At 41.6% G+C, this 23,217-nt stretch overlaps 1 protein-coding gene across 1 annotated transcript in view; it reads left to right on the forward strand.

Annotated features, from left to right (window-relative positions):
• PDSS2 (decaprenyl diphosphate synthase subunit 2) overlaps positions 1 to 20,418 on the forward strand; it is a 120,771-nt gene extending 100,353 nt beyond the window's left edge. Inside the window, exons 5-8 of the mRNA XM_063329845.1 lie at positions 1,178 to 1,351; positions 2,847 to 2,978; positions 8,347 to 8,382; positions 19,278 to 20,418. Coding sequence (XP_063185915.1) covers positions 1,178 to 1,351; positions 2,847 to 2,978; positions 8,347 to 8,382; positions 19,278 to 19,436 — 501 coding nt within the window. The 3' untranslated portion in view covers positions 19,437 to 20,418. The remainder of the gene's footprint in view (positions 1 to 1,177; positions 1,352 to 2,846; positions 2,979 to 8,346; positions 8,383 to 19,277) is intronic.
• The last annotated feature ends 2,799 nt before the right edge of the window (positions 20,419 to 23,217 follow it).

A 23,217-nucleotide genomic window follows, 5' to 3' on the forward strand; every position in this document is an offset into this window, starting at 1 on the left:
CTAAGTAATTTAATTGACGTCACTTTGAGGAAAAAGGCTTGTTATATAAGAATCTTTTTATATTTAAAATAAAGAATACCTTTTGGGTTAGTGTTCACTACAGATTTGGCTGAACTGAGAAATTACAAACTTTTTAACATTTATATCCTTGAAATTTTTTTCTGTGGCTTCTCATTACTGATTTTAATTTTTTCTAAGCAAAGCAACTGTGGTCTCTTCTGGTCCGGGAGGTTTTTTTCCTCTTTAGAGAGTTCCTAAAGGCATGACAGTAATACGTATGTGAGAAGGGTTACAAAGTCATGTCTACCTTTGAAGACCAGTTAGTAAAATAGTGGTATATTGACACCTTGTGAACCAAAGGAGCTGCAGTTGAATTTGGGGTTGGGGGGAAAGGATTGGATTTGGGTTAATTAAAACACTTTGTGGAAAGTAATCCGAATTAATATTTTGGATACAAAGGATTTTGAGAAGTGTTGAGCATCTCTGACCTTACAGTCAAGGTGATAAAGTTCACTAGAGGCATCACTGGGATCTCTGTCAGTCCCCTGGGAAAGTTAATATTGACATTTCTAAATTACAGCGTTACTTATTTGTTTTTTAATACTTTCAGTCATTGCTCGTCCTTAATACAGGGGTGGAAGAGGTACAAATCCTCCATCAAAGCCCTTCATTTTTCCAGTGCAGTTCTATAAGATTTTTTAATAGCTTTTATAATTATTTTTTTCTTGACTGCAAAGGAGAAATTGCAGGGACTTCTCAAGTTTGTTTGGGTTTGTTTGGGATTGTACCCCAGATGTACTCTGCGGTTTTTTTGGGGGGGTTGTCTTTTTTTGTCTTCTCCGCAGTCCCTCATGAGGAATATAGTGGGCTGTTAATGTTCAGTGTAATGATACAGTCATTAAGAAAAGGATCTATGTTGAATCTGTTGACAGCTACATGTATTTTGCCTTGTTCTTTTTGATCAGAAAATTAAAATGTTGTTTGAAGCTGCCAGTATATTTATTCTGATACTTCTTTCTACTTATCCCCAAAAGAATGCCCTTCTTTATTTGGCACTGTGGCACCCAGAGTTTTGTTACTCACCACGTGTCGCGTTATCACCACGCACGGTTAATTTCTGTGAGCTGACAGAGCTGCAGTTTCAGTGTTTTCATGTTAGCCTTTGTTTCGTTTTCAGGAGAACTGTCTTACAGATGATATCGGCATATCTACGTGGAAGGAGCAGGTTTTCCTGTCACATAGTGCCTTGCTGGCAAAGAGCTGCCAGGCTGCAATGGAGCTAGCAAAGCACAGCGCGGAGATTCAGGACATGGCATTTCAGTATGGAAAGCACATGTCTATGAGTCATAAGGTACACCTTTTCCTTTCGTTCTGGGATCTTAAAAACAGAACAACTTGTAAGATATGTTGCTCTTGAGCTCTGTCGTATACTGCCACTGTGCTGTAGACTTTTGACAGCTGGTCAGTGGTGTTGAGAGATTTGACTGCTGCCTCGTGTGAAAATGTTTGCAGAAAATGCTGGTATGAACAGTGCTTACGAACTGGCAAAATCACAATTCTGGCAGTGTAGCTTATTTCATTCAAGGCTCTGTTAACATCCCTCTAGCATATCTTTCTGTAGCAGCTTAAAACTTTACTTTCTCTGCTCCTTTGTTCTTCTTGAAGCCACTGTCCCAGTAGCAGGAGTTGCAGGAGAAAGCATGTGTCGGGTCTCAGCTGCCACCGTGCAGAGGTTTGCACTGAGAGGCTCAACTGCCTGCAGCAGCACACGGGGCTGAGGCATGAGCTGCGGTGGCTGAAGGACCTGCGTATGTTCCCTTCTGAATAATCTGCGGTGGAGGTAACTTCCAGAGGAGGTAGTTGAGAGATAAGGAGGAAGGTCACCAGATACAGACCGGAGCAGCCCGCACCTCTGCAGCAGTAGGATTTCCCACAGAAGGCCCCTTATCTCCATTAGAAGACTTTAAGTCCACAGCTAGAGTTAGTCCAAAGGAAAACACAGTGTGGAACTCGGGTCCTTGGAACTCTGTTTTTGCCCTAAAGGTCTGCTCCTACTGTATTGCACTACTTGCAAGTATAGACGTAGGTTGAGACAGGCAGACAGACCTCCCATCCGCTTCAGCTCAGTTGGTTTAGACAGTTTCTAGTTCCTCCAGGAGAAGGAAGTGGTTTTACAAAGCACAGCTTTACTGCCGTAGAAATGCCACTGTATACTATTACTAGGTATAACTCTACCAGTAAATGGCTTCTAGTGCAGACTATAGCCTTAATATTTTGTGTATGCTTTAATATTAATACATTCACCATTGACATACAGCTGTGTAGAAAGGATTGCATAATTTTCATGGAAAGCTCCTAGCTATGTAACGTTTCCTTTGTCAGAAAGAGGGTCATACTGCGTCAGCTTCCTTGGGTACTGAAAAGTAGAATGTATTACCCTTCGCAGATTAAAAACTGATGCACCTGAAAAAAAAAAAAAAAAAAAACTGAAAGTCTTCGCACCAAAGACTGGATTGTTCTGTCCTTTGTATTTTTTTTCTGTTTCCTGCCACTCAAAAATTGCCCACCTGGCTGTGTCCCATCACTTGCCCAGCTCTGCAAGCTGTCCTTTATGCACTTCTTTGCAGATTCTCTGTATGTTTCTTTTTACCACAACTTTCTGCCACTGCAGTGCTTCCCCCCTTCCTCTCCCTCCCCCAAAACTTGAAAAAGTGCAACCAAAGTACGTGTCAAAGCAGAAAGTGACAAAGTAGGTATACGATCAGGATATGGACCTTGATTTGGTCAGTGAATGGATATGTATAGACTGTTCCTGCGAACTGAAGTAAGATGTTCTTCTCTTTCAGCTACATTCGGACCTTCAGCCATTTGTTAAAGAAAGTTCTAGTGACACCATGGCCTTCAGTTTGAATTCTGCTCCTGCAGTCCTGCATCAAGAATTCCTTGGAAGGGAGGCATGGATTAAACAGATCAGAGAGGTAAATTAAAGCATTGTTTAGAATTTCGTAGTTTTGCCATTTATATCTCTCTTCCTAGCTATACTTTCAATCTGCAAAGAGAAACTAGCAACAGACAAGATGATATAGAGGTTACCTCTGCTCTCCAATACTTAACACCTCCCTCTTCCGTGCTTTCAAGAGGGGCAACTAGGGACCTGACAGTCGAGCTCTGTCACACTTTGGTATGTCAGTGTAACAAGCGGATTCATTTGCGTGGAGCATATGTCTGTTCCTCTGCACTGCTTGTGCAGTCCCACGTCTTAGCTTAAAGCTACTTTCACTGGCAGCTTAAAGCGGAGAACTTTGCATTACAGTGGTTGAAAGGTAGGCACACATTTCCTTCTGCCAACTTGGCTCTGGAAGCAGTAATTTTGGATGGGCGGAAAAGATCTGGGGAACTTGGCTTCCTGACCACTAGAAAATATTTGTGAGGTCTAGCTGGTTGATGTCCTTATTCTCAGTTCTCTTAATTCATCTGTCTTTAAGTCTTAGATGAAGAAGGTGGTATGAATAAGATAGCTGTGTGGTGTAGATCTGGTTTATGTACCATGTAGCGCAGCAGGGTTCAGTTCCGTGAATACCTTCCTGTGTGTTGTTGAAACACAAATAGATAACTGTACAAGACAGAGGGGGAGAAACATCAAAAACGTCCAAAATTAAGCATTTTGTTGAGTTCCTGCATCAGTCGGACATGTTTTGCTTGTCTAAACAGCTGTGATGAGTACTGTTTGAAAATTCCAGCAGTTGTTATACAGATTCTTCAGTAGAAAGGCTGCTGCCTTCAGTAAGAAGCTAGCTCTGTGCGAGCATATTCTTTCAAGACGTGCTTACTGACGGCTCCTTTCCATGCTGGTTTGAAAGCAGGACTTTCGGGCAGAGGGCATGGAGTCTGAGCCTCTGCCTAGTTGTGCGTTCATGATGGCCAGGTTGCAGCCTGCGTTCGCATACCTCAAGCAAGAGGCATGGTCTCTTCAGCGGTGAAGTTTTGGGAAGTATATGCAGAATCTGCAACCTTGCAGTGGTGTGGAGTTGGGGGATCTTAAAGCGAAGCAAACTTTTTGTCATTTTGAAATTAGAGGCCAGTAGTTTACAACGTGTGACAAGGAATTTTGGAATTCTGTAATCTCAACACAAGGCTCATACGTGAGTTGAATATAAATGGACTTGGATGATTGCAGTTGGAGAATGATGGTATTACCACAGCACAGTTTATAAAAGCTTTGAAACAATTTCCCATCTGCAAAATCTAGAGGAGATTGCAGGACTCCAGGAGTGCCGTCTGTCTGCTTACTAATTCTCATACCAAAAATAGGCATTGTAGAAACAATGAAGCAGTTCTCACTGAAGGGAGGGGAAAAAAGAAAAAAAAAATTACTACTTTAGCTAAATACAAAGGGCAACACCTAGTCCAGGAGCCTTTCTTGGCTTGTGGTGATTTAGAAAGGAAAATTGCCTTTCGTGAACTACAAGCTCTTTGAGATGTCATCCATAGTCACATTCGCTATGTGACATTCAAGATAGGCCAAGACTCAAACCGGGGACTTTCTCATCTTGGCAGTACTAGTAAGAGTATGCTCATAAGCCACCCCCTTGTGCAATGTCATTTGTATGGTTTAAATAAGCAAAGCATGCACCGTGCACTCAGTCCCTGTCAGGTAGAATTTTTCTTAGTAGCTGAGTTACGACTAGGCATATGGAAATCACATCATGGACCTGCAGTTACTGCTAAGTCATTTGACTTTCTTTCACTGTTTGCCCACGTAAGTATTCATGTGGTGGATTAAAGGCAGCACCTCCTCGTGGTGGATTAAAGGCAGCACCTCCCCTTGGCGGCTTCCGTCAGCGGGAAGGTCTTGGAGTTTAGGAAAGTGGAGGTAGAGAGCTCCATTGCACCTAGTAGCCTCCACAGTGATATACTGCTCAGAAAGGCTGTGACTGGGACTCAGTGCCTGTCATGCCCATCTTGGATGAAAACAGTCTTCAGAGAGGTCATGAAGGGTGCCTAAACTGCTGTGAAGTGTCCAAAACTTGAATGATTGTCTCACTACAGTTCTGTTGTCAGAGGTCCGAGTACAGTTGCTGTTCCCAAGGTAGCCTTTTAGTGGTGGTAGCCACGTGCACCTTTCTGCAGCTGAGCAGAAGAACTTTCAAAAGCCCCCTTGTCTCTTCATTTGGAAAGAGCAAAACACATCAGATATCCAGGTGCAGAAGGTTGCATCAATGCTAAATTATATGTTTTGAGAAGATTAGATTCTGATTTTGATGAAATTTAGGGACTGCCTAAAAAGGGACTTGGGATGTGTATAGGGGGAAGCTGTGTCATTCATAGGAGGAAAAAAATGTGTAGGTTTGTGTACCTGTGTGTGTATACACACGCATGAATGAATGATCCATAAAGACCCAAGTCTCTCCTGTTCTCACTGACCTCACCACAAACACCCTCCACCTTTGTGCATTTAAAATTAAAATGCCCAATGAACTGTTTGGTCAAGTGTCTATTTTAAAAACAGTATGGGTTGGAGTAGAGTCCTGAAATGTTTTTAAAAAACAAAACAAAACAAACCCACTCAATCTTAAATGGTTCCTAGGAAACACTGCGGTAGGCAGACAAAAAAATGCTTGAATGCTCTTCTTCAGATGACACGGTGTAATAGTTGCTGACTGCAGTCCACTGAGCTTTTGGAAAGCCTCCAGGATTATAGGATGGAGGATTTCCTAGGGATCAAAAGACAGAAGAGTTGGTCACTTTTAGCCACTTGTGGATAACTCTCACTAGACTAGAGCAAAAATTCTCTGGCTTCAACAGGCATCCACGATCTAAGCAGCGAGATCAAAGTTTGAGTGAAGAAATTAAGCAGAATCCCTCAAGAACAGATCTAGAATCCATCTTAGCTCATGACATTTGTAATTTTAGAAAAGAATAAGTCAGAAACTAGAACCATCCCATCTAGGACAGAGTAATCCATGCACCTTTCATCGTATTTTTCTGAGCCTTCTCAGAAGAAGCAGGGCTGAAAGAAAAGCACTTATCAAATGCTTTATCAAGCATTTCTCAAGTATAGCTTTTAAGACACATAAAAGGGACCATCTCATCTGAGAAAGAAAAGTCAATCTTGGAAAACATCCTGAAAACGTGTTCCGAAAAGCATTGTCTTAAACCATCCGCTTGTGGTCTTCTTATCAGATGCATTTTGAGTAATTTCATGGGGGATTCAGGGGTCCTTCTTCCTGGCAAGGTGTGCTGATTTCACGCCACCTCATTTATTAATAAAGAATGTCATGGTATAATTGTCCCTCGCTCCTGGCACGTAGTGATCTTTGATGTTCAGGAGGAAGGCTGAGCTGAGCTGCCCGTTAAGGTCTCTAATATGCAGGCAAGCAGATGCTTTTCTTTGAGGGCCCAGAGACCCCACATTCAGAGGCTGAGCTCCCCAGCCAAGCAGTGAGACCTAGAAAGTTATCCAAGTTTGACAAGAGTGCACACCTTTTGCAAATCAGGCTTAATACCTTTGAGGAAGCTAAACCAGATGCAGAAATCTGATGGAAAAGGAAAAAAAAAAAATCTGTGTGTCGGCAATCAGGGTCAGTAAATGTCAAAGAGCCAAAGTACTGTGAGGATAAAAAGAAAGAAAAAAAGCAAAGATGCAGTTGTAGTAAAGAAGGCTTAGGAAACAGATGAGATAAGGTTGCTGCTTGGAGAAGCACAACTGCCATTGACTTGAATGCTTGAGAGGAACAGAGCGTGGGAAAGCATTCTTGCCGTTTGTAACGTATTATATGCAGGAGGAGGCACGCTGAGCACACCTCTTCTGCTATTGCTAAGGCTAAAAAGCATCTTCCTCAAACGTGTTGGCAAATTCTCCACTGCAGTGTGAATCTGCATATAGGCAACCATTTGTTGAAGAACATATTTCTGGTATGTTCTGATATACAATATAACTACTACATTTATCTTGAAGAAGCTGTAAGATCCAACCAGTATGCATAGGAGTTGGCAAATCAAAGAGATGGGAATACACAAATAAGGAAGCCGTTATTGGCAGGGGTTATGCTACTCCCAAGTGCTATCAGGCTGTTTTCTTAATGTGCATTCCAGAAAAGCTGACTCTTAAGAAGCTTAAAGAGAGTAGTAGAGAGGTTTTGTGGATCAGTCTCCTTTCTCCTTCAGTGAAATCAGTTTTGTTATCTACTGTTTTCTTTCCTGTTCTGCCTGCTTAGTCTCTTGTCAGTTCTTTTCTCTATTTTATTTTTTCTCCCTTACAAAAATTAATTTATTTTCCAAATCCATGCCGTCTTGGCAACATCTCTTCAAAGTTGTGCTTGCCACGTAGTGTTCATTCCTCTTCAGTGCAGGCCTCAGCTCTTCTCCTTATTCCAGTTGGGCTGCTCCTCTTGGCTGGACTCTGAAGTCCCCACAGAGGACCCGGAGAGGTAGTGGTGCTAATCTACATCCTTTGAGGAGACTGCATTACAGAAGAACTGGGGTTTGTGGTCCTCCCTTGTGGAGGCTAGAGGGAAAGAAACAGTAGAGATTTTTTTCTCAACGGGCCTGAAAAGAGATGAGCTGGATTTGGACGAGGTGATAATGACACAGCTAGATTTGACCTGAGAAAAGGGCTTCACGTTGGTTAAGCGGGAATGCTCTGGGTCTCTGGGTGAGAAAGACATAGACATCTTCTTTTCTGCATCACTCTGTGACAAAATTGAGGAATTTGGTCTACATACTTTCTGCATCTGGGCAACAAGAAATTTGAAATTTATTCATGCTTCTTTCTGAATGTGCTTGGAGTCATAGGTTGTATGTATCTGCTGCCTAAGTAAAGGGTGGTGCTCTATGCTTAAATACAATTCTAAACCAAAGGCACAATTAGCATATCTAACCTAGGTCTAATAGTGCTGACATGGTCCTGACATCCGCTTTTGAGAGCTCTAGACTATTAACTGCGTGCAAATCACTATAGATACAGGGAGGTTTCTCTTTTTAAGACGTTAAATCCTGTTATTACTGATACGAAACATAGTTTATTTCAGAATCTCATGGGAGAGATTAATTGATGAAAACAGCAAGATTTCTTAAGACAAAATAATTTTGGATTCAACAAATGTTTAACTACAAGTTAATAAAAATCCTAAAAATTACATTGAGTATCCGTAGCTCTTACCTGAACCAGAAGAACCATGTTGTATAAGCTGGTAACACGTTTGGTTGTATTTTAGGTTTTTCTATATCGGATTCCTAATGAAAGTTGGTTATGTTTAAAGTAGTAGCTACCTTAATTGCATTCTCTATTCTTGCAACTCTTTGCAGTGTGTAATGTCTTATATAAAATTTCTCTTTCTCTTTAAGGCACAAGGAAAAGGAAATAAAATGGACTACAAGAAGGTTGGTAAATTATATTTAAGTCTGCTTATTATTTTTAATGTTTCTTGTAATATTTTCAAGGATATTCTTGACAGTTGAGAGAAACTTCCTTATTAAAGTCAAGTTATAATTTGTGCATGTGTATATGGAGAGACAGAGAGAATGGCTTGTGCAATTCCTTGATGTTAAAAAGCTAGTAACAGCCAGCTGTACTGTAAGTATCAAATGTAGCTATTTAATAATAATTTTTGCCATTATTCATTCCATTTAATTACCCAAACTTGGTTTTGAAACCAGACTTCTGATGGCTTTTGCTGTTGTCTTTTTCCTGCAGTCATTTGCAGGTTAGCTCCTATCAGTGGTCTCTCTATATTGATCGAGTATGCCGGTACATTTTTTTATCTCACCTTAATGCCGTGCCATCTATTAAAAAACATGCACACACACGTTTAATAGTAATTTGTGTTTCTTCCAGTCCCCGTTACAGCTTTTAGCGAAGTCACCACTGCATTTGCTACTGGGACTGCTCTATAGTAAAGGCAGACCTGAACTAATTAGCTTAGCTGCTGAAAGTAGCTGGGACACCATAAAGCTCTTGGAGAGCTGCAGGAGATGGCTGAGAAGGTTCCCCTGGTTAAATACTGGAGCACAGCTTTCTTGTGGTGGAGACAGAGGATGAGGTTATGTCCCCAGCTCGCTCACTGAGCACGAGCCTGACTTGTTCCGAGTCTTAAGTAGATCATGAGGGACCAGTTAGTCATCTCCAGCGTCAATGGGAAATAATACATAAATTGAGCCACACACGTGATTGAGAATTGCTTCTTGAACTGGGGCCTGAAGAGTGTTACAGCTATGACTGATTGCTGCTAGTACGTAAGGCTAACACACAGGTACAGGTCAAACTTTTTTATTATAATTATACTGTATTAAAAAAATTTGTAATTTGGATTATTAAAAAAGCTCCCTGTCCTTCCTTTCTGTTAGACCATAAAAAAGGTCTCAACCTTAGCATGCTATTTAAAATCAGTGCTTTTCGTTTTTTTTCTACAATAGAAGAATCTGATACAGCTGTGACTTTCTAAATCACCACTGAGAGCACTAATTTTCTTCTTCAAATATGTCTGAGTATGCGAGACACTTCTGTGAATGTTTAAGTTAGGCTACGTGCTTTTGTAAGTCCAGAATGGATTTTCTCCTTTTAATTGTTACAATTGTGATCTGCCCAATGTAATTTCCATAATTAAAAAAAAAAAAAGGAAAAAAAAATCTAAAATTGTTTTACCGAATTAAATATTTATCAGTGTATTCTGTATTTTGACTTAAATTTGGATCCTTCTGATTAAATTGAAAAAGTTACTCAAGTGTCCAAGTTGGCTAGGCACACTATAAAAGGAAAGGAAGGGGAAAAGCCCTTCTTCAAGTGTTGTATTTTGTGCAGTTGACTTCAGCCAGGAAGCATGTCATTTTACTAGCTCCAAGTAGTCATCTCTTACATAAGCAAGATATTATGAGTTTAGTAATGATAGTGAAAAATTCTCCGTGGTTTTTGTGAGCTCAAACTATAATCAACTTTGGGTTTTTGTAGAAATCCGTCTCAAAACTGGGATGTCATGTCCCTCTCTTCTATGTTTCTTCATTTAAAATAAAAGTGGTTGTTAGTTACATCCATGCTAAATGAACCCGGTAACCTGTAGCTCGTCCCTTCACAGTAGCTTGGACACGGTACGTGCACACAGCCAATTAGAAGACACGTTGTGCAGTACAAATTACTGTTTCGGTTTTTGCCCTTTGCTGTGTGGTCTTTATTTCTACTCCACCAGAGTCAGCGCTTTGCACATTTGTTCAGTCTCTTCTTCCCAGCGTCAAGGTCCCCTCTCATCTTTCTATTCAGTTGCTAGAATTACTTTAACATTCCTAATCAAATCTGGGGACTTGCTTCTCATGGAGTCTCTGAAACATCTCCTCTTTAATTTTGTAAAAGCCAAGGTCACCAAAACTGGCTGTAGAACTTCTGAAAATTTGTATTATTGTTGTTCTCTTAATTTTTGTTGTGAACTTCAGTGTGCCGCTTAATTGAGATTAAAATGTTGTTACTTTAGTTGAATGCATAAATACACGTATACAAAAATTGTTAGCTGTTTAGCCTGCTTAAGAATATTTTACCTTACTCACTGTGGCTTTCAATTAAAATAATGACTGAAAGTAAATTTGAGAAATTGAGATCCACCCATTTAACATGCCTGCTTAAAAGGCAGGGCTCTTATTTTATTTCAGTTTTGAGACTGCTCAAGAATTTTGAATTGTTCCTTTGATGCATGTAATATTCGAATGGTATCCCTGATGTTTTTCACTGACAAAAATATATCAAGATGGTACTAGTAAATTTAGTGAGGGCTCTGACATAAAAATAGTCGTGAAAAACTTTCTATTAATTTAATGAGGTCTGAGACTGTCATGTCAATAAGGTCACTATGTTCTGCAAAATTTTTTAGTTTTTTTTTTTCTCCCAGCTTTTCTCAATCTTTTTATCTAAAGGACTTCGATATCACAAAAGGTTTATTTTAAGGTCTGTGTTTCTGAATATATTTTTCTCACATTGGTATCTGAATGTTTCGCTCTTTTTTTCCTACACCATCACACCGCAACCAGACAAACTATTGATCCATCAGTGTGGTGTTTGAAAGTCTCTTCCAGAGATGAAGATGAGGTTTCAGCTCTGTTTTAATGGTGTTTCTCAGGTGACAAAAGAGAAAGTACAAATATATGGCAGGGACAAAATTCACATATGTCATTAAAAGAGACAGTAACTTTCCTGTCACCTTCATTTTCATGTGAAATTTTGGCAAAAATCTCAGACTTTTTAAAATCAAAAAGCTTTTATCCATCTTACATCTACTTTGCATGCAAGATAAGCTGTGCAATTCTAAAACAACAAGTTGAGATTCTCAATTTAATTGTTCCTATTTTATAATATTGATTAAAAACTCTCCACTGAAGTCGAGGCCTTAATGGTGCTTGGCATTATACGGACTTGTTAAATGAGTGTAACGAAGGCACAACTAGTAACACAAGTAAACTAGGAATAATTTTTGTTTTCTAGCTAAAGCTCTAGAAAAATTGTAAGATAAGGCTAAATAAAGAAATAAATCCTGTATTTTGCAGCCGACGAGTATGCTACTGCAAGGATTTTTTGTTTTTTCTAAATGCAATATTTAGAAAAGACAAATTAAGTCAAGTGAAAGAGAATGTAGCAAAAGTTTTTTGGTTTGGTTTTTTTTCACTGTCACCCTGTCCATTTGTTCTGCTGTGTGTTATAGAGGCCTTTCATCCAAACTGACATGGGAAACTTGGTACATGAGCGTAGTATGTCGTGACTGACTTTGTTGGTTTGTGCATGAAACACCGTGCGTGATGTTAACGCAGGGAGCAGGTTTTGTACAGAACTGGAACTCACATGAGTCAAGAAGTGGTAGGTCCAGCCATTCATATGCTGCACGGCACTAATGTCTTGACTTCCGATATGGTTGGCAAGAGAGAAGAATAATGGGAAAGGTCACATCTGGAAACAAGGGGGTTTCTCGGTGGTAGCCTACTGTCATGCAACTGATAAATGACAATAACACAGTGCCACGCATTAGCAAGAGTTGCCTGGCTCCTGAAATGCAGCAAAGAGTTAAAATCAGAGGTTTGTTGTTTGTAGATGTTTATGATGTGTAGATGTGGCGGGTTTCCGTGAAAATGTGTCTTCTTTGTTTTGGAGCAGCCACTGCCATTAGTTCCTTTTGTTATCTGTATTAAAAAAAAAGGAATGGTCAGAGATTTAATGAATATAGGTGGGATTTTTCTTGCCGTGTTAGTAATACTACAAAAGTTGCCAAAACCATTCAGAAGAAGCAATTTTCTCCTCTGTTGGAATTAACCATATCTGAGTAATCAAAAGTGTACATCCGGTACCAATAATCACTTGCATCTTTGTTTTAAATGAGTGGGTATTTTCCGTGGCTGCTTTGAGGTGAGAATCCAGCACAACTATTGTTTTGTTAAAGCAAACAACTGTCACATCTTTTAACATAAATATCAAGTTAATTGCTTGTGTATTCTAAGATGACAGTTAACAATCACTATTTGCATTAATGTGATTTAAGAAAGTCATACTTTTTGGTAAAAAGGCATCACTTAACTACCATCTTTTAGCTTTAAAAGCTAGTGGGCCTTGTTAAGTTCATTGTGAAAGACATGGAAAGGCGTAAGGAGGACGAGTTGATGTCTCTTCTAAAATATTAAAGGGTCCGTACAATCAATCAGTGTCTCGGGATGACTTGTAATTTTTTTGGCACAGTGCACTACAAGAACTGCATAACAGCTGGAGTAGCAGCGTTTGCCGTAAGCAGCCATCTTTCCTCTGCTGCCGGGGGTGACTCTCTCCGGATTTGGTCTCTTCCTAGGTAGGGTGGTTTTGAGTTTAAGGAAAAAGAGAATTTTTCTGTTTGTCAAATGAGTGGTACTACTCATGGAAGTTTCTACAGGGTGTTTATGCCCTTTAAAGATGCATTTCTTTACCTTTTATATAGAAAAAGTTTCTAAGAAAATATTGGCTAAATACTTTTACTGCTGCAGTTTCGAGCGGTGTATCATTCTACATACATAGCCAACAAAGATTTTTAAAAAGTAAATGTATCTTACGACGTTAGGAAGTGATGCATTTAAATGATTGTCCAGCCCATTTTGAGAAGGAAGAGCATAACCCTGTGTCCCGCCATAAAAACTGCGAGAGCGGATGCTGAGACGTTCCAAGGTACTTGAAAAAAAACAAAGGAAAAAATTGACAAAGTTGATCTACTAGCTGTGAAACATGTTGGTGCCTTTTCAAGGTAGCATTTCAGCAGTCTCAAACATCGGTGCTTATTGAACACAGTGTTTCCACAAAAGAGAAAACAAATTTAGAAAAGCTAATGCAGAACACTGCAAACAGAGCATTTTTCAGTCACGGATCGATTTAAATTTTGTGGTTTGGACTTTCTTTTTGTTTCAATGAGTGCTGTGCACTTCAGAAATACAGGATGTTTTAACTCGCTTCAAGATCAGAGAGAATGAAGATTTCAGTATATAAGAAATCTAGCTGCTTGGGATTTTCTTCTAAAACAACCAAAAAAAATCTGAATTTACTTGTTAATTAATCCTAAGTTTGACCGTTGGGGAAAAAAAATAATTAAGAATTTCAGTGTTCTCATTCTCCCTTTGTGCATGAAGTCTAGTACAGCCAAAATATTCACCACGTTTTCAGGGTGCCTTCCCCCCAAAAATTTGTTGCTCCCTACAGGTAGAGCTCTCTGAAAGGAATCTTCTCTCCTTTGGCTTGGAAATAAGGCAGAAATATCTCAGCAGGGAAGATTTGAAGTTAGTTGTCTTTGTACTTGAACACCTGCTTAATTTTTGTCTGCTTTAATTCTTCAGTCTCCAAAATCCAGCGGTCCCTAGCTTGCCTCTTTGACCTCTCGCTGCCCTCAGACAATCCATTTTGTCCAACCGCAATCCAGAAGAGTTGGTCTGAAAGGCAAATAATTAACTGCTGTGGTATGGATGAGAAATTTTCTCTTCGCCTTTTTAAAACGAAGAGACTAGGAAACATAGTAGTTTGAACTCTACTTTATTCACAGAATCATACGATAATTTAAGTTGGACGGGACCTCTGGGGCATGTCTGTTCCCACCTCTCACTCAGTGCAGAGCTGGTATGGGTTTGCTCAGTTGAGTTTTGAGTATCTGCAAGGACAGAGATTTCACAGCCGACCCCAGCAACCTGTTCCAGTGCTTGACCTCCCTCCCAGCGGAAAAGAATTTCCTTGGGTCTTATCAGCATTTCCCATGCTGCAACCTGTGCCCTTTGCCTCTCATCTCTTCCAGGTACACCTCTGAGAAGAGTCCAGTTCTGACTCCTCTGCACTTGCCCATGAGATGGTTGGGACAGCAAAACCAGCCTTCTCTTCTTAAGGCTGAACTAAGCAATTCCCAGCGTTTCCTTGTAGACCATGTGCCGCTCTGGCCCCGTATCATCTGGGTAGCCTCCCACTGCATTTGCTGCAGTATGGCAATGGCTTTCACTTACTGGGGAGCCCCAAATTGGGCACAACACTCCAGACATGGTCCCACAAGCCCCAAATAGGGGGCAGTAACTTCTTGCTGAATACACTTGTTAACACAGCCCAAGAAGTGGTTGATGATCTTTGCTGCAAGGACACACTGCTTCAAGAAAAAAATATGCATGTGTATAACTATGAAGGAAAAAGAATATAGTTGAAACATCAGAAAAACAGGATGTGGACCTCTCGGCCTGTTGGTCATTGATTTGAATCTAGTTGAATATAGTCAAATCTGGTTAGAGGCAACTTCTGTTGGATGACCATTTAGTACCATATGTGAAACTAGCAGTTGGTTTGAGATTCACCATCATCACCATTTCATTACTCTTTGTATGTTTATAACAAATCCGTAGAATCTAAAAGCTGTGTAGACCCTATTAAGGTTGTTAATCCAAATGTAGACTGCCCCTTACGTATTAATGTGCCTAAATACTTAATAAAAAAGCCCAAACGTTAATGCTATGAAGCATGAGCAGGAATGCGAATTCACTATAACTTTATATATGGTATGGGTTAGACCATAGACCTAGACAACGCAGGGTTTCTCTTTATTATTCACTTATGCTCTACTGCAGACAATAATTTCTTAGTTTTAATGTCTTACTAGCTTATAAGCAGGGAGATGGGACACACAAATATACTTTTTTGGTTTTATGGTGGAGTTAGAAGGGTCAGTCAGTGAACAGAGAAATAAAGTTCATATCCGTAAGCATCCTTCTGTTCCCACATGTAGGTCCAGAACCATGAATAGACTGTATATGGTTACATGGTCCTTGCTCCAAAACTCTCTCTGTATTTTGTTCAATAGCTTTTAACGTGAGAGATGGAAGTAGTCCAGAGATCAGTCTTGAACTCAGGCCAAGATTTCATAGAAAGTGGTTGCTGTTCTGGTTTTTGATTCTGTTCTTGGCCCAGCAAATCTCAGAGGGTTGGGTGGAAGATGTCCCAATTCCAGCTGTTTGGTGCTTGTGGTTGTCTCCTGAAGGACAGGAAATGGAAGCTTGAAACCAAGGTGCTGATATAAAACTCTCCTTTCTGGTGGGCAATCTCTTTTCCAAGAGGCAATCTTCAAGGAACAATCAATAGCTTCTTGCCATCTATTTGCAGGACATGCCTAGAGCATGTAGGTGCAGAGGGAGATGGTGGAAAGCAGCCTTAAAGTTGGAAGGGCTCAGAAAGCATCCCTTTCTCCTCCTCTTGGTTTACTGCTATAAGGTGACTGAAGAGATGAAAGTGACAAGAAGGGAAGGAGGAAGCTGGAGAAATAAGAGCCCAGTCTCTCACCCAGCAATTTGTCCTCCTGTGTATGTTCAAAGCATTCAGAATGAGAAGGCCTCAGTGCTTCCCTCCTTTCTTTTCTCCCTGTTTTTTCTTTCGCTCCTTCTGTAACTCTTGATCAGAGCCATCCCTCCTTCCAGCCAAAGAGTAGGGAACGAGAAGAAATGAAAACAAATTCATTGCACGTCAGATGGATGAGGCTGGGCTTAGCGCAGATAGAGCAGCTGAATGGAGCAAGGCTCTGGGTGTGCTCTGTCCTCCATGCTCAGCCAGGTATCCATTTTTCCCAGATGATGATGTTGTTGCTTTTTCTTAGATTCATAGAGCAACCTTGAGACATAAAACTTTGGGGTTCTGAGCTTCACGTGTACCAGGCAAAGCTGTCGAGCCTGGTCAATATCTGAATTTATTGAGGAAGACGGAAGGTGCTGAAGGAAAACAGTGTTGGTATGTTAGCCGGGGGGGAGGCATCACTTCCCATCCAACTCTTAACTTGGCTGCACTATTGCAAGACTGTTCTTTAAGCTAAATTTAAATAACCAAAACCCAGTTGGTGATTTGTCAGATTCTTGGTACCTTTAGAATCAAGTAGGGCTCGAGCGCCAATGGTCTGAACAAAAGATGAAAACGCAGTATTCCAGCGCATCTAGCGGTTCAACTGAAGAAAAGTGTGTCGAAGCAATCTGTATTTTTGACTTGTATTCGGTTTTAATTATTGAATGCCACTCTGAAGAAGTTTGTGTTTTAATGATGGATCAAATTGTTTCTACAAGTGGAAATACGTTTGCACAAAATGATGCCATATAAGTAGAGACCAGAAGAGCAGATTCCTTTATTTAGAAGAAATTAATGAGGGAGTGTAGTTAAAGTTTATAAAGTAACAAATAGAAGCAGCTCATTTTGCTTTTCTCTATTTGCCTCAAAAATTAGCAGCTCCTATCCAAACGAAATTAAAAAATAAGCATCTAAACTGGATACATGGATTATTTTTTTTTAACGTACTTCGTTTGTGAAGTTCATTACAAAAAATCATTGAAGCTCAAAAATTGAGAACGAGCGTGAAAGTGTAACTGTGTGATACAACTGACAGTACAGCTAAAGGCTTAAATTAGGGGGGTTTGCATACAGCAGCGCTACTGAAGCCTGGTTTCCTGTGGAGTTATATCCTGTATTTCTCTAATAATTGTCCGACTACAAGAAGCCCAGTTTGTACTCTTCCCCCAAAACCTTCTTTTACAACCCCAGCTGAGGTAGAGGTCGCGTGCCGTCTGGTTAATCTGGACTGGTTTGCCCTCAGTGTACGCTTATTTGAATTGCCCAGCTGATTCTGCAAATGGAATATAAACCACAGAAGGTTTTAAGGACTGTAAATCGTTCATTACGTAGGATGATCTCTAACTGAAGAGCTGAGGAAGGAGATTGCCCTATGAGCAATAATTTCTCATTTTGAGGTTTCTTGAACTTTTGCTTGGAAACATTGAGTAGCGGATTAGTTGGATTTTTGTATAGTGACTCCTCTGCACATAGTTTGACACGAGCTTTGCAATTGTTTTGGCTTCAAGGCGCTACGTCTGTCTAAGGGCTTACACAAGACAAGCGTGTAAATGGATTGTGTCCCTGCATTAGAATTCTCCCCCTTTCCAGATTTTGGTGTTACAAGTAAGTCAGAGTACATCTATGCAATCATATATACTTAAGCTAAGCTCCTCCCATCTTTGACCAGTTTGAAGACTATTTAGGAGCTATTTTCTTTCCTGTTTACGTCTCAGTATATACTTGCATGAGTATTACCAGGTACGTGAAACCTTTTTAATGAGCTTTAGCAAATCGGCAGAGCTTGCTTCGAGGTGCGTGGGTTCTACCATCTCGCAAAGGTGTGCCTCAGGGAAGGGGGAAGAAACACCTTTTCACGCTGGCAGCGTGCCGTACCTCACCTCGCCTGTCCCCGCCTTTGCTGTAGAGCTGTGGTTGTACGGCTGATTCCCATTCGTTAGAAGACGTGTTGAATTAACTGTGCAATGCATTTATGCCTCCGGGCAAGTTCCTTTCCAGCGCACAGTGCGGGAAGATTCTAACTGAAGTGGAGAATAAAATTTTTATGAACTGGGACTGGAACACTCAAGTGCTGTAATATGCTTTCAGCTAATTTCATCTTTAAATACAAATAATGAGCCCACTTCGGTTTGTATTCAGATAAGAAATGTCATTCATTCTGGGTGAATGCAAGTATCTGTAAAAATGGGTGACTAACAATTTGGTCATGGCTTAGATATTTTTACGTGATTTAAACTAGATAGATAAGGTTATACTGAGGCTTTTGTAAATGAATTGGGGCATTGGGCTGTGTATTGGAGGAAAACATCATTTATAAACCACTGTATAATTAGTTACAGTAGATAATCTGTGTTCAAGAAAAGCCCTTTTTTAAAAAGCCAATACGGCGATGTAACCCATCTATGAAAGCCAGGTGGGACACATTAAAGATGATGAAATGCTGTCATGCTTTTTGGGATAATCAAATCCCAAAGATCCACCTGGCCTTGGTTCCCAGGCTCTGGCGTGAGGCATCAGGCTGGAGTTGGTCTGGGGACACCTGTGTTTGTTTCATGACAGTCTCATGATGCTGTCCAGGAAAAAATAGTAATTTTTTAAAAGTCCTTAATAAATGTGATTATTATTTAGAGCTTCAGCTAAATCGAGGTACTGGGAAAAAACAACATGTTTTGTTTGACATATTTGTTTGTATTATTTCATAGCGATTTAACCTGTCATTTACCCAAGTTTTTTAGGTGCCAAATCTTGCCAGCAGCTTGCTATGAAATATTTCTTATTCCATGAAAATATTTTCTTTCTCATATGAGGTATCTCTGAGCCATTGTCAAATTCCCTAGCCTTACTGAGAAGATTGAGTTTGCGTGGATATAGCTCAGTACGATAAAGTTTAACACATCCCATTTTACTGACAGAATTTGCTTTTGTCCACTGTAGCAAATGTAATCATATGGTATATAAATAGAGTTCAACGTGTGTCACCCTGTGCCTGTTTCCAAAAACAGGGGATGGAATCGGTATTCATAAAATCCAGGTTTTTTTACTGCAGAAAACGAGGGAGCGAGTGAGCTGCTGGTCTGCCAGTTCTGCACAAAAGCTCTCAGGCAGTGGCCTAGGTATGAAATGCCCAGATATTTCAACAGTCTTTTTTTTTTTTTTTTTTTTTTTTTTTTTTTTTTTTTTTTTAATTTTAAATTATGTGTGCCCTTTGGAGAGCCGGCATCTTTCAGGTGATGAAGTAATGTTTGATGCAGTTTAAATTACCTGCAGTTCTGTTGTAGAAGGGAGCCAAAATGGAGCAGCAGAGAATATTTCGAGAGCTTTGTCTGACGGCTTCGGTTCTTGCCTTTACCTCGGGAAGGGGCGGCGGGAGCCCTGTGCTCTCGGAGATAATTGTGCGCGCCAGCACTGCCGAAACCCACCCCCTTGTGCCTGTGTTTTCTGACAGCTGCAGGAAGCCATCAAGGCCGGCAAAGGTGTGACTTCTGCCATCGACCTCTGCCGCTGCCACGGAAACAGAGCGCTGGCGGCCCTGGAGCGCTTCCCTCCCTCCGAGGCCAGGGCTGCCTTGGCCAACATCGTCTACGCCGTGACCAGGTTTCCCTGACCCGCCGCCCCGGGAGGAGCCGCTCTCCCTCCACGGGTGGGAGCAACCTGGTGGGGACACCGACGATGCCGCTGACGATGCCCCGCACCGCTGGTCACCTCGTCCGTCCCATCCTGACGGAGGAACACGCGCCAGCTGCCGCTGCCACCAGCAAAATTCGGGAGGAGGAAGAAAAAAAAGGTCACAGCCGGCTTTCGCTTGTCGTGCCAGAAGCGCACTTGAGGCTGCACTGGTAGAAATAATTAATGAGTCCCGTTTCCGTGACCTCAGCAAATGGACAGGAAATAAGTCGGTATTGATTGGGCACCGGCGGGGACGGCGCCAGGGCGGAGGCCGGTGGTTTTCCTGCCCGAAGGAGGGATGGAGGGAGGGATGGAGGGGTGTGAAGATCCAGGTGTCACAAGAAACCCGCTCAAACCTGCCCAGAGAGAGCCAGCTGCCGGAGCCGGGAATTAACGTACCCGCTAATCAAGGGGAAGGGCAGTTCGGGGGATTAATGGGGGAAAAATCCTCTCTCTCTCTGCACGCAGTCATGTCTCCTCACACTGTTTTTATGTATTCAAATGTAAAATTACCCTGTGCCTAATGCTTTCCGTATTTGAGAAACTTGCTGAGAAAATGTGTCAAGCATGGTAAGTAGGAGCTTTGAAATGTTTAATCAAATATTAATTTGGCTCTGTTAAGGGAAGTGACTGCCTGGGTTTTACACTGTGCGTATAAAATATGTTGCTCTGGGTCAAAGAATGAGGTTTTTCCAACTCTCCTGGGGGAGGGAATATCTCTCCCTCAGATCAAGCCGTTTGTTTCAACACAGTCTTACACAAAAGAATTTCCCAGGTTTGTGACACTTGTGTTCATTTAAGCCAAATAAATGTTAATTTGTAAGGCTAGACATCGGCCTTTGGCAGAAAGGAAGAAGGAATGCTCTTCTGTGAGTACAGTCTTTCACCGCGCTGAATAAAATGCAGAAAATCCTGGAGAAGTTTTGAACCTCGGTGTGTTGAATTTTAAAGTCCAATTACAGACAGCATATAAGGTGTATCAGAAGCCTGCAATTTGAGACCGTCTCTGTTTTGTTCATAGGAGATGATTTTTGTGGTTTGCACGCATGCAATCTGAGAACGCCGTTGACAAGAAGCCTGAGTTTACATAAATGATCTAGATTGAGACTCAGCTACCTTTCTTCCTTCTGTGGTGTAATTACAGCCCAATCTGGAGACAGCTAGCACAGCAAACAGATTTCATTACAGCGCTCGCTCAAACACTAAGTGGAGTTATTTCTGTTAAATTCTCTCCTCCCTCCTTCTCCCCCTGCACTCCTTCCCCCTGTCACACAGCTTGTTTGTCATAGACCAGCGTGTTGCATTCCACCGAATGCAAAATATAAATAAAAACTCTATCCTCTAAAAATATACCGAAAATACATCCTGCATAATGTACATAATAGTCTGTGTAATATATGCCTATATTATACCATAATATTACATGTATAATAAGCACCCTTGAGACACAATCTTTGTATGAGAGCAGCATCCAGAAGTCAGGACTGGCTTTGTTCTGGATGGAGAATGGCTTCAACGCCGGACTGCTTCTTGCTCGCACTTTCTTGTGCCTGCCCTGGCGTTTTCTCTCTTCCCAGGACTCTGGCGCTCCTGCCTGAGCTCGCGCTGTTGCTGCAGCAGGAAGGCTGGAGACAGAAGAGGAGCACGGCGAAGCGTGGCCCAGGCAGTGGCAGGCAGAGGGATCTGCCTTAGCTAACCACCGTACGTTTTTACCTGCAAGTTCCCTGAAGTTCTGCTAATGTAAAACATGTGCTTGAAAGAAATACCTACATTCAACCAGAGCCATATTTCAGCTTTTTTTGGCTCTGGTTAGGAGCCATACGTCATCTTTTCTTTGTCTTACATCTACGCTAAGGGGTTCATAATGATTTAGGACTGCAAGAAGCTTGAGTCTGCTGGAGATACTCTGAGCCATCTCCCCTCAGTCACCTCAGTTGTGCGAAAGAAATATCAAACATATTGCAAAACTGTGTAAGCCTGGTTTAGTTCTTCGTGAAAGTACAATTTCTTTTATTTGTACTTTTTACTAATAAAGGCAAATCAGCAAAAATTAATGACCCTTTTTTGTATTTTATCACCAGAAAGTTCTGATTGCTCTTAAACTATTCTTTAACCTGAATTTAAAAAAAAAAAAGTCCCTTACCAATATTATCAAGTAATCTTATATTTAAGATATTTGCCTGTAATTATTGAGAAATTTTTGTTGTCTCATTTCCTCCAGGTAAATTACAAGCAAAATATTATACCCCTCTATCAAACTCTTGGCCAATTAATCACTGCTGTGTATTCATATACTCCATCCACCTTATACAGTTTCTGATCAATGGTGGAACCTTAAGGCTGCTCTGGTTTTATTTTTATGTCCTTGATTCCTTTTCCCCACCCACCTCTATAAGGAGGTCGGGGAGAGGGAGGCCTGTGGTCTGGGGGGTGACCGAGGAAGGCATTTGCACCGTTTACTTTAGTCATCCAGCTACTCAACCAGACGTACCAGTCAGCTGCTCCTCTGAACTTAGCGCAGGTATTGTGCTGCTGGATGATTGTATGGGTAGCCCAGAGAGGTGGTGGAAGCCCCATCCCTGGAAGTGTTCAAGGCCAGGCTGGATGGGGCTTTGAGCAGCCTGGTCTAGTGGGAGGTGTCCCTGCCCATGGCAGGGAGGCTGGAACTGAATGGTCTTTAAGGTCCCTTCCAACCCAAACCATTCTGTGATTCTGTGGCTGCACAAAATAGAGGACAAGGTCCTAACTGCTTTTTAAAACAAATTCATCGCCTACAACGAGCACAGCTGCAGCGTCTAGAATGGCTGTTTCATAGGTCTGTGCTGCAAAGTCATTAAACTGCCAGGCGAGTATTTCCAGCTCCACAGTTTTGATAACACTGTATAGGAAGGTTGTTTGGAAAAGGTCGAGGTACGTGGAAGAATAGAAACGTTGGCTGGAAGGGACTGCTGAAAGACATCTAGTAGAGTCTCCCATTTGAAGTGGACTGTTGCCGACATGAAGTCTGGTCTTGGAAGCCACCAGGGATGGAGCTTCCACAGGTTCTCCTTGCAGTCTGTCCCAGTGCTGCTCCACTGTCCTTGTGAAGGAGATTTTCTGATGTCCAGCATGAACCTCCCTCACCATAGCTGGTGGCCATTGCCCATTATTTACCACCTGCCACTGCCAAGAATTGTTTGGCTCCGCAGCCTTGCTGATTCCCCATGCTGCAGCTGTGTGCTGCAGTTTGATTGCCTGTTAGCCTCCTCTTGCTGGCCAGAACAGCCCCAGCTCTGTCAGTCTCTCCTGGTGGCCATGTGTGCTGGGCCCTGACTAACGGGGTTGCCCTCCTGTGACCTGCATGACTTTCAAATCATCCCTGTTGGGCTGCAAGCCCAAAACAGGACAGTTCAGGAGCAGCCTGCTGAGGAAGAGAACAAAAAATTACCTGGATGAACTGGGTCTTCCTGTTAATTTTCTTCATAGCATCCCATATCGTGCTGTGTTTTGGATTTGTGACCAAAACAGCATTGCTAGCACACCACTGTTTTAGCTATCGCCCAACAGGGCTTGCTTGGCGCCAAGGCTTTCTCTGCTCCTCGCTCTGACACCCAGCAAGTGGGCTGGGGGTGGGCAAGGGGCTGGGGGGGAGCATGACAGGGACAGCTGACCTGGACTGGCCACAGAGATAATTCCACACCATGGAATGTCGCGCTCAGCAATGAAAACGGGATAGGTGT

This window comes from Chroicocephalus ridibundus, chromosome 3 (genome assembly GCF_963924245.1).
Source record: "Chroicocephalus ridibundus chromosome 3, bChrRid1.1, whole genome shotgun sequence".
NCBI classification, from domain to species: domain Eukaryota; kingdom Metazoa; phylum Chordata; class Aves; order Charadriiformes; family Laridae; genus Chroicocephalus; species Chroicocephalus ridibundus.